At 35.2% G+C, this 15,539-nt stretch overlaps 1 protein-coding gene across 1 annotated transcript; it reads right to left on the bottom strand.

The window, feature by feature from the left end:
* Positions 1 to 762: 762 nt before the first annotated feature.
* Positions 763 to 4,344, bottom strand: hoxb1a (homeobox B1a). Its single transcript, XM_046866315.1, has 2 exons — positions 2,463 to 4,344; positions 763 to 1,845 (listed from the first exon to the last, which is right to left on the bottom strand). Exons 1-2 carry the CDS (start codon positions 3,211 to 3,213, stop codon positions 1,532 to 1,534), a joined length of 1,065 nt encoding a protein of 354 aa, XP_046722271.1. The 5' UTR covers positions 3,214 to 4,344; the 3' UTR covers positions 763 to 1,531.
* Between the last annotated feature and the right edge of the window lie 11,195 nt (positions 4,345 to 15,539).

Raw genomic sequence — 15,539 nt, forward strand, 5'->3', positions numbered from 1 at the left:
GTTTTTTTTCTATTTGTTTTTAAGTTCAGCATTGAACCAGTTGAAGGTATGATGCCCTTAAATACTTTTGCAAAGATGCTTCTATGAATGCATCATTAAGACAAATCGACGATTTAAAAATAGTCAAATAATGAATTTAGCAACTTTGTTTAGAACTGGACACTCAATATCTTTAAGTATGAATTATTATTTTTTTGTGGGGTTTTTTTTGCTGCAGTTAGTCCAGCTGTTACAGAGTGTTTTTGAGTTTATTTACTTGTTTAGAGCTCCCACAGGCGCGCAAAGGTAAAAAGGTCAACTCTACTCCACAGAACCACACAATCACGGCTTCTCAATTCATCACTGTCTCGGTAAAGTGCTGTGCGCACGCGCGCGTGTGAACGTGCGTGCGTGCGTGGGTGCGCGCGCGTGCGTGCGTGCGTGCGTGTGTGTGTGTGTGTGTGTGTGTTGGTGTTCGTATAAATGATGTTTAATTATCGTCAGTCTATTTAAAGGAAACATTGTCTTTGCGTTATACTTTGCACTGCTCTCGATGGTTTTGCGATTAGCTGCAGTTTAATCGCGGTCGATAACCAAAATAAAGCTGTTACCTAGAAGTGGCTGGGTTGATGAATGAACCATGCATGTCACAGAGCTGCAAAAATAAAATCAGTAAATCAGTAAAAAATATTTTTTTTATTATTAATTTTGATTATTTGAGGTAGAGCCATATTTGAAATAAGATTTTTCGTTCAAACATCCAGACTAACTAATAAAACTCAGCCAGTCTGTGTTTACACCAATATATAACAAAAGAATTTTGGATAACGAAATAACGAAATAACCCTGAATTCATCCTAAACAGCTGCACACTACAAGTCTCAAAAACATTTGTTCGTGATATGAAATTGAAATAAAGGTGTAACGAATACACATATATCCCCTGCAAAAGCAAAAGCAAAAAAATATATAATTAAATACACCGCATTTTGTGTTCTGGTTTAGGTGTCAAAAGTAAGCACCGAATAGTACAAATCATTTCATTCATTCATTCAGTTGGGATTACAGTCATAACAATGTGAGGTGCTTCAGTGGCGTGAAGGCCTGTACCCTGTAACCGCATAGTGCAAACGGTCGAATTAAAGTTTAAGACATAGCCATCTTATGTAACATATAGCTACATACTCACAAACAAAGAAACGCCTATAAAAAAATGTTTTTTTTTACTCTCGTAGACTCCCTTTTATTTGAGAAGTCTATATAGAGACTTGTAAACATGCTAAAAGTGCGTTACCGACTTTGGGATTCAAGTCGGAATTAGCGTATACCCTGAATTAGCCTAGACATTAAAAAAAAGGGAGTTCATCTTATACAATTGCTATAAGACAAAATGTTAGCTTCTCTTTAGGTCAAAAGGAAGATAAATGCATAACCTGTGTCCTATTTCAATATGAAGGTCTTTTTCGACCAGATATGGAATGTTTAAGGAAATATCATTTTATATTACAAAGGCCAGCAGTTTATATTCGGGCTTTAAGTTAAGCTGATTTTGTTAGGTCTCAGGACTTGGGGACGTTCCTGGGGATGTTGTTGTTGAATGATCCGAGTGTTCGTCAAAGTCCTTGATTGCGGATGATGTAGGCGCGAGACCTTCCTTTTCACGTTTCTTTTGCTTCATCCGTCGATTCTGGAACCAAATCTTCACCTGGGTCTCGTTGAGCTCGAGCGTGGCTGCGATTTCCACCCGGCGAGCTCGAGTCAGGTATTTGCTAAAGTGAAACTCTTTTTCCAGCTCAGTGAGTTGTTTTGTGGTGAAGTTTGTTCGGATTGTATTTTGTGGACCCAGGCCGTACTCTGTCAGTTTTGCTGTGTGGAAAGAATTATTGAATAGTTAAAATAATTCCACTTTCACATTAAAATCCTACATTCCTGATATTAAAATAACATAACAAAGTAATGATAAAGTCACAATATTGCTTTTTTTCTGTGCAAGTTTACAAATCAGTTGTGAGAGAATTTACAGCAGTTCACATTCGCACGCTATCATTTGTATTTGCTATAGTTCTTATTCGCCAAATATTTCCCCAAAGTTACTTAATGGCTTTTTGTTTGTACACTACCTCAAAATAGCCCCTGTGCGTAAGGGTGGTGTTTTAGATACATGACAGATAGCCTTTGATGGAGTGAAGAAGAAAATGAATAAAACGACACCGAAAACTAACACAGAGGGCCTGTGCAAGTAAACAAAGTTCGGTCTATTAAAGGGGTAAGAAAGCATCTTTGTTCGACAAATTACCCCGAACAGAAACCGGAAGTCTGATTTTGAACATTGAGACAGACTTGGTATTAAAGAAATAATCAAAGAAAAGCTGTAAAACGTACTTAAAAGTAGGAAAATATCAAGTTCAAAACTCAATATTACTTATTTCTACGACTGGTGTACGAATTTCACTGTCGTTTAACACATTGAAATAGCAACCCACCAGTTTTAGGAGGGTTCCTTTTGACTTTCATCCATTCAAAGGTCTTCCCTGGCATTTGATCCAAGCCTGTCTCTTTCTGCTGACAGGATGATAAGTCGGCGTATGCATTCTGACCATATGGGAGTTGGTGGTCCTGGTCTTCACAACCGTTCAGGTGTTGATATGGCGCCACCGGAACTGCTCCCTGCGTGCTACAATACGAACCGGCCAAGGACCCATAATTAGGACCGACATTCGGAGAAACAAAGCCAGAAGTCTGAAAATACATTCCATCCTGTTCGTGATTCATGAAATACTGCTGATGGCCGTAGTCCTGAGTGGCAGAGGCGTGCGCACCATAGCCTGTGCTATTGTAAGTTGAAAGGCCCATGCCACTGGTTTGATTTAGGTGCTGGTGATGCGCATAGCCTCCACTCTGGTGCTGATGTTGTGCCGTGGGTGCCGGCGCACTGCCCCCTACGTAAAGTCGTCCATCAGCGTTATAGCTGTCACCGGACTGAAAGGGGCCCGAGTAAGCCTGATCCAAATGATGGTATCCAGACTTTGTCGGATAAGTGCTCGTTCCCCGGTTGCTAATTGTGTACTCCAAAAATGAGTTCATTTTTGAATTGTCCATGCGCGTCTGATGGCGACGAGAAAAATGCACGAGTTCGAAATTCCCTGTGCTACAACCTCGCAGCAGTATGTCATGAGGAAAATAAAAAGAAAACGATACCTCCAGAGTATTTGCTCCTGCTTCCCTATAACACATCTATACCTCAGCTGCTGGTCACGTGAGCCGTCACGGCGCCAATGGTGTGGGGACCTCCAGAAGTTTGTCAGCGCACGGTGACCATCCATCACGCGTTTGACATTTGCATGACAAAGCCACTTCAATCAAACTGGCCCATCAATCTGATAACAGCACGAATATGTCAAGCCCCGCGTGAAAGGCTCTCCCGAAAGCGAGAAAGAGAAACGAAGAAAGGGACAAATGTTCTTTTGAGATTTTAACCCCTCTTCCTCTCTTTCCTCATAGGCATTAATAGCACTGCAAATGTACTATTTTTTCCAGCCTAATTATGGTGTTATAATGTTTATTTTATTTACAGGATCATTCTGTTAACATTACTGTAGAAAATTCTTATGACCTCACATGAGGTTTATTCAGAGTTTGATGTCTCTGCTCAGATTTTATATCCGTTTAGCACTTGGATTGGAAGTGACGCCATGTTTCAGTTTGGACTTTTAGGTAGTTCAATAGAATCACTGGGAAGCTTTGTTACCAAAACTTAGTTAAGCGAACAGTAAACCTTGAGCTGGGACTGAAGCAGCAACATCTTCTACATAGTCCCACATGAAGCACATGCAATTTGTGTTTAAAAATAATAATTTGTACTTTTACATCTGTATAAATAACTTTCTGGCACATTACCCATTTATTGCCTATTATTCTCGCTGGTTCATATTTTGCTGCAAACATGTCATTCTCATTCACCTTTGAATCTGTTACAACTCCCTGATTTGGTCCACACTTAGAAAACATGACACGCGTTGGCGGGGGAACGAAAAGCTACAGCTAATCATTAATGAGTCACAATAGTTTAGCGAAGCCCCTCTTCATAAAAACCCACGCACAAAGGAGGTGGTAGGAAGATCGCGAATATTGGGAGTTCATTCACTGCTACATGGAAAGACAAGAGCAACTAACAATATGACGCCCACAGTAATTTGTTACTTGTCAGTATGTTTACTATGGTGTCGCCTTTCTAGAGAAGGGATAGTCATGCGGGCAAAAGTTCACAGCTTGTAGTCAGCTATTTCTAATGTGTCCTTCACCTTCCTTCAGTTTTACTCAGAGATACAGGTATACAACAGGTTTGTTTTTATGTAAATAAATACAGGACTGACATAATGGTTTTGCCTTCTAAACTGATCTTTATATCTAATTCTATGGAACACCAACTTGTTACAAACAGCAGACTGATTCTGATCTTTTTATTAGCTTATTATCTTTTTATTCTTCATTTGATCAATGTGCTATAGATGAACCCATCTTGGTGCAAGGTCTAAAAATGAGAGACAATAAATGTCATTTTATTTATTTATTTTACTGGACATTTTGTTTCTAATTTGTTTGTTTAGCACTAGGTGAACAATATGGATTTTATCGTGTGACAAATTTTTGAATAGTTATTGTAATCATTTGGTCCGTCATTTTCACTTAGTTTAGTTTTGAATTTAAAATGTGATTTAGTAATCTAATGATTTTTATACTCTTACAGTTAGGTCTTGTATAAGTATTGGGCAATTGTCTATGACTATGATTTATAATGCAAATTGAGTAAATTCCAGACCGTAGGAGAAACTGCGATTACATTCAAAAATGACTAAATTATTTAGGGCATGTTCTAATATCAACCGATCTTACCATTATGCTAATAGGTGTATGTATAACTTACCATAATGGCATTTTTATCAATTGCATATAATAATTATTTATATATATATATATATATATATATATATATATATATATATATATATATATATATATATATATATATATATGCATACAATAATTATAATGACATGCTCATCAGAGGTGTGAAATTACCTCTTATTTTCTAAAAGTATAAAAGGATAGTTAATTATAAAACGATAGCTATATTGTTGCTCTTAATAACACATGGTTGCCAGTTAAAAGGTGATTAAACAAACTATAGGGACGACTTCATCTGACGTTCGGTAAAGTCAAATATGAAATCGTAAGGACTAGGTTTTTTTTTTTTTTTTTTATACTGCACTTTCCCTAACTAATTTTTTTGTGCTAACCAGACCTGCCCCTGCCGACTAGCTACTGTGCAGGCTATATTTACTGATCCACCTAGTGGTGTAAAACAGGAAAACAATTCAGACATGGCCTTTGTGCTCACTTATTGGCACAGTGAGAGAAAGAAGAGCAATAAGAATATATCCTGCTTGTCATTCTGTTTAATTAAAATGGCTTATATTGATATGTAGACTTATTAGAGGAACTATGCTAGAAGTTATAAATGTATATTCATTTATTTATTTGGTAATTAATTAATTACTTTATTTATTTATGTATTTATTGATTTACAGCAAACAACCTTATATATAAATCAAATTGGGGATTCTATCATTGCTGCTTTCACAGCAGCAGATTATAATAAGATGTTTTATAAGACATTAATGTTTCACAGAGCATTTAGCACATTGCTGAGGTATTTCAACAATGCAGGGCAACGCTGACATGTTTATTTATGTAGGCTTATGTAGTTTTTCAATAAAAAAATATATAAAAAAAAATAAATAAATAAAGTTAGAGATAAGAGTAAAATTAAGATTAAAATAAATATAAATTGGGTATTAATCAAGTAAAAACACATGAAGCGAATTCTAATGGCGCAGTAAAATTGCTTAAAGTTTCTGAAGGGAACAGGTTAGCATTAATGTTTTCAGTCTGCATTTGAAAAAGAAGTGAAAGTGTGTGTATATTTAACATTATGAAGCGTTCTTGCAGATAAGCACAGAAAAATGACAAAAAGCTGCCTCACCATGCTTTTCCTAATTCTACATTTTGTTAGCTGACAAGAGACTACTTAACTGAGTTTGGCTATCCAATATTTTAGAGTTGCATGAAGAGCCGAGTGCCTTTTAGTAGTTTAAAAAGAAGAATTAACACATTCAAGTTAATCCTGTAGAAAATGGAGAGTAATGGGAAGTATCTAACTACTTGAGTAATTTAATGACATGCCCACATAATATTCTAACAGCAGTGTTCTAAATCAGCTAAAGCCTTTTTGAAAGATTATTCAAAGTTGAATAGTAACGCAATCAGATATAAATTCAAATATACATTTTTGTAGGCCTGCAGCAGATTAAAAGTCTCTGACTTTTGTCATTTTTTTAATTGGTGGAGGGTATATTTTAAATTTATTATGACTAAGATGACTGATAATGTCAATTAAAACTTAATTATTATTTGGCACTCAAATCTTTAAGTGGACTTAAGCTTTTACCTTAAGTCTATCAGTAAAAAATATATGCTGTCATGTGTGTTATATGTGTATATATAGTTATATAAAGTATATCCATTTTCCAACCATTTTAGTATATCTTCTCAAGGGACAATACTATAAAAAAATTACATTTACATGTGTCCCACTTGTTGTTTATTCTTCACAAAAAATTACAGTTTCATATCTTTATGTTTGAAGCCTGAAATGTGGCAAAAGGTCGCAAAGTTCAAGGGGGACGAATACTTTCTCAAGGCACTGTAATATACTTTAAAGTAGTCAATGTGCAGCTTGTACAACAGTGCAGGTTTGCTGTCTTTTAAAAATATCTCAACGTACTGCCATTATTGTTTAAATAACTGGCAACAAATTGAGCACACCCAAAGTGAACATGCCAAGACTGTTTCCAAAGCGTCAATATTTTGTGTAAGCACCATTATTATCTAGCACTGCCTTAATCCTCGTGAGCATGGAATTCACCAGAGCTGCACAGGGTGTTGCTGGGATCCTCTCCCAATTCTCCATTAAGACATCATGGAGCTGCTGGATGTTAGACATTTGGCGCTTCTCTACATTCTGCTTGAGGATGCCTCACAGGTGCTCACTAGGGTTCAGTTCTGAAGACATACTTGGCCGCTCCATCAGGCAGTTGTTAAATTGGCAGTGTGTTTGGGGTCGTTATTATGTTAGACAATTGCCGTTCAGCCCTGTTTCTGAAGGAAGTGCATAGTGTTCTGCTTCAGTATGTCACAATACATGTTGGAATCCATGTTTCCCTCAATTAACCGCAGCTCCCCAGTACCAGCAGCCACAGATCATGATGCTACCACCACCATGCTTGACTGTAGGCTAGACACAATTTTCTTGGTACTCCTCACCAGGGCATCACCACACATGCTGGACACCATCTGAGCCAAAGAGGTTTATGTTACATGCTCTCAGACAGGTTGTTTTCAGCAGACTGTTTGTGGGCTTTCTTGTGAGCCAGATTCAGAAGAGGCTTCCTTCTCGGACAATGGCCATGCAAACTGACTTGTGCAGTGTGGGGCATATGATCTGAGCACTGACAAGTGGACCTTCCACTTTTGTAACCTCTAAAGCAATGCTTCACTCACTCATGCATCTGTTTTTTTAAGCCAGCTTCTGCGAATGATTCACAGCATGAAAACGTAACTTCTTTGATCAACTCTTGTGAGGCCTGTTCCTAGTGTAACCCCTCTTGGAAAACCTCTGTATGACCCTGGCCACTGCACTGTAACTCAGATTTAGGGTGGTACTGATCTTCTTATAACCTATCACATCTTTGTGGAGCACAACAATTGTATTTCTTAAATCCTCAGAAAGTTATTTTCCATGAGGTGCCATGTTGAACATCCAGTGGACGGTATGAGGGAATTGTATTCAAAGCACCAAATTTTAACTGCTCTAACACAAGATAGACAAATTAGTATGGTCCTGTCAAGCAGACCAAAACATGAACATGATGAATAGGACATGTGGTTTTGCATGCTTAAATGATGTACAGTTGTTATCACTAGTGTGTACTCACTTTTGTTGGCAGCTATTTTGACAATAATGGCTGCATATTGAGTTATTTTCAGAGGACAGTAAATCTATACTGCTATACAAGCTCTACATCATTGACTACTCTTACTCTTATATATGGAAGAAAAAATACATGATTAGTGTTGACAGCTTTCATGTTTTATATGTGAATACTCTTGTAATTGACTTAATATAACTTATATTTTAATGCTTGTAATTCAAACTACTAACTAATTATCTGTCAGTTTGGTTTAATTGTTTGTCAAATACATGAGAACTTTGATGTGATGCCCAATTAGTCACTTTGTTTATTAAAGGTATACAGCAGGACAAGTAGTAAGAATGGTCCACTGTTTCTATTGCTTGTTGTTGGGAATTAAATTTGCCAACTAACATGTATAAGTTGTAAGAAGATTAAAACAGCTTCCGCATTTTTCCACGTTTTTGTAGGTTGAATCTGCATTTTGTCTTTGACATAGTGACAGGACCATTAGGCAAATATATATTTTACTTCTAAAGTATCAATAAGTAACTTAGTCCTGCTTTTGTGGTCTTATTAAAAGAAAACTTTAACTAAAATGCTATTGCACTGACCTCCACATAGTCCATTTCTAGGAGAGAGAGAACTTCTTTATTCATCATCCTATTAATAAAGCAGTCAGGAATAGTATACTGGAACCTTCAAAATCCTTCAAGTCACTTCTGAGACACTTTCCATTTTGTTGGACTCCACTCAACTCCTACAGACAAGAACACAAACATCAAACATGTTATTTGTTAAACGTTGATTAAAAGATCAGGCAAAAAGAACATGTGACACTCTTGTGTGCAATTCAATTTATTTCATGTGCAATTTATTTTACAAAGCCACTAAAATTAAAGGCCCTGATGGAGTCGTTTTTATTGCCCATCCCCACTCATTCACCACTGGAGAAACTGCTTTTTTTCTTTCCTGTAAGAAATGTAATCAGCTATACATTGGAAAAATGTAACCAAGAGGACACTAGCTGATTATTTTGTTAATTCAGAACTACAGAAAACATCTACACTCTCATATAATTGGATCCCCGGATGAATGAATGTTATTGTTTTGACAGCAGCGATTCAATTATTATAATGTTTTAAAGAAAAACTTTATGAAAAAATGTGAAGAAAGTCAAACAATCTAATTTAATTAGTATTGAAATTAAAAAGCCAAACGAATTAGTATGTTTAAAAAATTCTGAGGAATAGTATTTATCTGACTCCAGTGGTAGAATATAGCACTTTCTAATGCACACTTTCAGTTTAGAAACATTAGGAGTGAAAACTTTCTGTTGTAGTTTCCTTGAATGCCATGTTGAATGTATTTACCATAAATGGATAAACTGAAATGATTAGCAGCTTCATCAACCAGCAATTAGTATATGCACCCCCCCCCAGAAGTAATACTCTATTTACAGCTTTTAATTATCATTGTATTAAAATTTGCTTTATATGTGCTAATCATATAAAAAAAAAAATCCTACTAGTATTTAGCATAATGCTGCTAATGCTTACCATTGTTTTGTTTATATATCATCTCTGTTCACCCAAACAACTACTTTAAATTAATTAGCTCTCGAATGATATTTATGGGTTGTTGCAATTTTTATATTTACTAAACCAATGCCCGTTAAATGACATATCTTATGAATAACTCTCAAAGCATTGCTTACTGTACAAAGGAGACTTGTTTTCTTTTTATTATTTTTCAACCACATTCTGTACATTATGCAAATGACAAGTTAGTCACACATGCTTGTGTCACTTAAAACGGGTTTGCATTTATAGAAACTATACACGAACACCCATTTCCATCAGTTATCAATTATTAGTTATCTTTCAGGAGTTATTGCATGGTGTATTACACACATTCTGAGAAAAATCCCTAACCCTAGATTTGTTTGATGCCTTTGAGTGTGTCCCCCATCAAACAAGGATCTATTAAAAAGCCTCTTTTTAAACAGTGAGAATGGTTGATGTGTTTTTTGCCACTTGTCTACTGACATATGTATAGTTTTGAGTACTTGCTCAACAGTGATACCAATGAACAATTTGGCCTAGAATCAAAATTTATTCTTGATTGTATGTCCATAATGTGGCCATCAATGGCCCAGAGCCAAGGGAACAAAATTGCCTGTACATTTTCTGGTTAGCATGTGGTAGCATGCTATCACTCCTCTACCAATCACAACAACACTAGATAGCTGTAGGTGTTTGTGAGCATATGTACAGTTATGTGAAAATGAAAAAAACACCCTCTTTGAATTCTATGATTTTACATATGATGACATTTGTTCTTATCAGGTGTTAAAATGAGGTAAAACCAACCTCTGATAAGAAACAACACACATGGTCCACAGTGTCGTTATTGATTTTATAAATAAATAAAGCTAAAATAGAGAAAACATCTTAGAAAGACTAAGTACATCTTATGATTCAGTAGCTTGTAGAACCACCTTTATCAGCAATAACTTTAGGTAATCATGTTCTGTATTACTTTATCAGTCTCTCATATGATTGTGGAGGAATTTGGGCTCACTCATCTTTACAATGTTCATTCAGTTGAGGTTTGTTTATTCATAGCTCTCTTACGGTCCTGACACAGCATTTCAGTCAGGTTGACTTCTGGAGTTTTTTTTTGCATTTCATTTGCGCTTGGGATCATTGTCCTGTTGCATGACCCAATTTTGGCCAAGCTCTAGCTGTCGGTGACATCTTCACATTAGACTTTAGAATACTTCTGGTATATACAGAGGAGTTCATGGCCAACTCAATAACTGCAAGTTACCCTGGTCCTGGGTGGCAGCAAAACAAGCTGGAATCATCACCCCTCCACCAAAATTCTTGACAATCGGTATGAGGTGTTTTTTGCTGAAATTCTTTATTAGTTATTTATGCAAATGTGGCCAGACATCATTATTTTGATCTCATCTGTCCAACGAACATGGTTCCAGAAGTCTTGTGGTTTGTTCAGATGCAGCGTTTCAAACCTAGTCAATGCTGTCATACTCTTTTTTTAGTGGGAATTGGCTTTCTCCTGGTTATCCTTCCAAACTATTTTCTAATAGTACTTTCACAAACTTTATCATTTAACATGCTAAGTGAGTGAGTGATTAGTTTTTTTCTGAGCCTTGCATTATTTGAACTTGGGGTGATTTTCTTGGGACCTCCACTCCTGGGAAGATTGCCAAATGTCTTGAATGTTTTCCACTTGGGCATAATGCATCTCACTGTATTTCAATTGATTTTAAATTGTTTGAAAATGGCCTTATAAGCGTTCCTTAACTGATGGGCAACAACAATTGCTTCACTAAGATTATTGCTGAAGCCTTTCCTTTTTGCCATTTTGTTAACACACATCTGAATGCCCCAGACCATCAAACTGCTAAAATTATAGAATTTAAATTTAGTGTATTTTTATTTTCACATGGCTATATGAAAGTTTCCATATGTGTTATGCTGCCCTGTGACATAGCTTAAGCAGCAGAATTCAAGTGTATGCAGTTCACTAGCTTCATCTGTGTTAGAGTAAGCACATTTCACTTTTCACAATCCACATTTGGAAGCTGTTGTTTGACTGCTGGCTGCTAGTTGGAAAACATTGGTGAGAAAAAGAACATTTCTTTAGATTAAAGCTATTGATATTTTTGTTTCTTTGGGTTTTTTGCTGTCTCTTGTCATCTTATAATGCAGAAATTCAAGTTTTAGTGATCTCCATTGGATTAGTTCATTGTTTCAATTCACACAAATGGCAAAACAAATGGCCTGAATTAGCGAGCAAGTGCTAAGGCCATGAACAATTTCACTTTTGGAAATTAGTGTTTGAATATCAGCTTAAACAATGGATCTAGGGTCAATTGCTGCTATTTATGCTGAAAGAACATTTAAAAATATTTATAAATAATTGATTGGCAACAAAACGGAAATTGTCACTGGTAAAATATATATCATATGTTTAATCTAGCACAACTTCACTTTTTAACTGAGGGATTTGCAATTTATTTTATTTAAATTGGCTGAGACTAAAGCTATTATCTGGCAATTTTATTGTTGGTCTTGTTTAGTGGCAATTCACTAAGTAAATCAGAAAATAAATAAAAAAACTTTCTTTTGCCACATCTAAACATCAAATCAAAAGTAGAATGTAGTTTCGCATGCAGTAGCAGCACATTCTTTTATTATATTGTAAATGCATTGAATGTCTTTTTTACAATATATTCAGGATTCCTTGACTGACATGCCACCTGTAATTCATCAACTTCCTCTAAACCATGAGGAAAAAAGGTTAATGACATTAAAGGGTTTTTAATCAAACTCTTTAACTTTACATAAGAAACAAGAAAAAATGAAACTGAATCTTTCACAATATCAAGATGTTCCATTGTCATATTGTAAAAGCAGAATATATATATATATATATATATATATATATATATATATATATATATATATATATATATATATATATATATATATATATATATAATGAGACCCTCTTGAAATGTTGTGATGCTGTGTACGATATAAATCATAATAGATTGCAATGATTTGCAAATCCTATAAACCCATATTTTATTCACAATAGAAAACATATTAAATGTATTAACGTATGTAAATATGCCATTTTACCGCCCCCCAAAAAGGGCCATTTTGAGTTTGATGGCTCCAACAAATATCAAATCAGTTGGGACAGGCCAGTACCACTGTGTAGTTGTAGCTTCTTTTAACAACAGACCAAAAATGTCTGGGAACAGCCCTGGGTCTTCTTTGTCATATTTTTTGTGATGCATTAATGCATCCCCATCCCAACAAAGATACAGGTTTTTGAACTGAGCATTTATAATAAGGCATTCATTGTTTTTAAAATTCATGTTTTGCAAAGTTTTCCACTTTGCCTCACTCCATCATAAATTAACTTTGGCCCAAAGAAGATAGTGGCATTTCTGGATCATTTTCACATATGGCTCCTTCTTTGCATGATAAAGCTTTATCCCACATTTGTGGATGGCATCGTGAACTGTGTTCAAAAGCAATGATTTCTGGTTCTGTTTCTGTGCCCATGCAGTGATTTTAATTTCTCAGTCATGGCTGTTTTTAATACAACTGAGGGCCTGCAGATCGGGGGCATCTAATATTTTTGCCCCTCTTGCTTGCACACAGAGATTTCTCCAGATTCTCTGAAACTTTTGATGATATTATGCACTGTTGATAATGATATATTCTAAAATTGTTCCATAATTTGTAGACTTCGCTGATTTGTAAACATCTGTCCATCTTTACTTCTGAAAGACTGTGCCTCTCTAAGATAAACTTTTTATACTCGATCACATACTAACCTGTTGTCAATTACCCTAATTAGTTCAATATTCCTTCAACTGTTTCTTTGTTGTAATATTTACTTATTACACATTTTTGTTGCACCATTCCAAATGTTCATTCAAATTCAAATAACAATAAATGTGCAAAAATATATGCTAATTCTTGCTCTTTCATGTCTTTAAACAGTTTTCTGTGATTTCTACTGCTAGAAACTAAGCAGTCTTTCCCTCAGCTTACCTATTCACCTGTAGAGATTTAATTCCTTTGTCCACCTATATACAAATGAGATGCAAACAGTGTGTGGAGGTGTTATCGTTTCAGGTGGGTGAGCAGCGAAGTGGTGGTGGGTCATGCGTGACTGAATTTGGAGTGCTTTAGCTATATATGAACACCAACATTTCCATACAAGTTTTTTCGGACAATCAAAGTCAGTAGGGAGCTCCAATGCTTTTCTGCAATATTTGGTAGGAAAAAAGGCCATGCCTTGGCATTCTACTTAGTGATACTAGCTTGGAAAGTTTACATATTTTTATCAGCTATGTTTAAGGTAAGGTGTTGAGCTCTTATGCAGAAACATCTCCATAAAGAATGTGTTTGGTTTTGCGTTTTAAACAGATTTAAACTAATGTTTAAAAGATAAAAGGGCAGGCACGACATGTGGCAAATGATCCCTTTCCCATATTTGCAAAGTTTTAATTTCATGTTCTTGTTTACTATTCTAAACGTATATTTAAATTTGACCCTATTTTGTAAGTTTTATCATAAATAATATTTGCTTAGATTTTACTGTTTATATTCATTCATGGTTTTTATGAAAAAAGTGAAAAAATGACTATATACATATAATATTTTTATAATCACCAGCTGGAACATTATAGTGTATCAAAGTAGATTACTGTGTATTTACACAGAGAACATTACTGTTATATTATTGTTATAACACATTAACAAATTTAAAAACTGTATTCTAGCAATTCTACTACTACTACTACTACTACTACTCTTTTCTCCACTGCTTTTTATTTTAAGTTTTTAATTAATAAACATAGCTTATGTAATTTCCATAAGATTGGGTATGTATAACTAGAAAATGCTATGGTAATGTTAGAACAGCTAGATTGTTAACATTTGCTTGTTTTCTGTTGCTTTCTTTCTTCTTTATATTTTTCCTGTGCTATTCAGATGTCTGACCCATTGATTGTGTCACTGTTGAACTTAATGGTAATTTTTGCAGTTTTTCTTTGTGCATTTAATTGTTTATCAACTTTCATTTACTGCTTTCTTATTGGTACATTCATTGTTGAACTTTAAGAAGATACAAACCTGCAATATTTATTACCTGAAATCTGTAGCAAAACAGCTATACAACTCATTTTAAACTGCATGTTTTTTAAGGTTGCATCTCAGAGGTCCTGGATATTTTTACATACTGGGTTTCAATGCTGACATGGTTTCAAGCTTTTAGGGGGTCAGATAATTGACTGTCAGACATAAATAACGATTTTACCATATGCAGGTGCTGTTTTACAGGAAAGTGGCATTAGATAGGCTCTCTCAGATTACATTATCCTTTTTTTCTTTTTAGCGGGTGGAAAATTGCTTTAATCCAATTGCTGTTACTTCCTGTCTGAAATTCGGAATTGGCAGACAGCTAAGTGGGTATAAGCAAAATATTGTACAAAATATTGTACATTATAATATTACCTATATAGCATACTCATTGATGAGTATGCAGCAGTGACTACACATAGCAGTATGTTTGGCTACACTTTCTATTAAGACAATACTTTTACCTGCAAATGTCACTCTTTAAAGTAACTGAATTATTCATCAGTCATGCAACTAAATATCTTTTCTTTCATACTGATTGCAAAACAATATAGCAAGATGCCAAATTTATACATACTGTGTTTATTGAGTGTCATAATATTTTATATTTTTAGCAGTTGTACGATGAGAGATTACATTGCAAAGACTGATGTGTCTATTGCTTTGTCTTAATTGTCATTTTAACAGCTTTGTGGGTGGGTGGAGGCAGAACTCTGGAGTGGCAAAGCTAGTTTTCCTTTCCTGGCTGTGTGTATCACAACCATAATAAACAAACTCCTATCAGATTAAATTAGAGTATAACTGTGAGGTTTTTATCCATATTTGGATTGACAAAATA

Source organism: Silurus meridionalis, chromosome 14 (assembly GCF_014805685.1).
Source record: "Silurus meridionalis isolate SWU-2019-XX chromosome 14, ASM1480568v1, whole genome shotgun sequence".
Classification (NCBI taxonomy): domain Eukaryota; kingdom Metazoa; phylum Chordata; class Actinopteri; order Siluriformes; family Siluridae; genus Silurus; species Silurus meridionalis.

What these genes read in the sequence shown, in the direction of transcription:
- hoxb1a (XM_046866315.1), bottom strand. Translation starts at nt 3,213, where the DNA reads ATGTGTTATAGGGAAGCAGGAGCAAATACTCTGGAGGTATCGTTTTCT. An exon ending in AAGGAACCCTCCTAAAACTG is followed by an intron (nt 1,846 to 2,462) that starts GTGGGTTGCTAT and finishes CTTTCCACACAG; the next exon opens with CAAAACTGACAGAGTACGGC.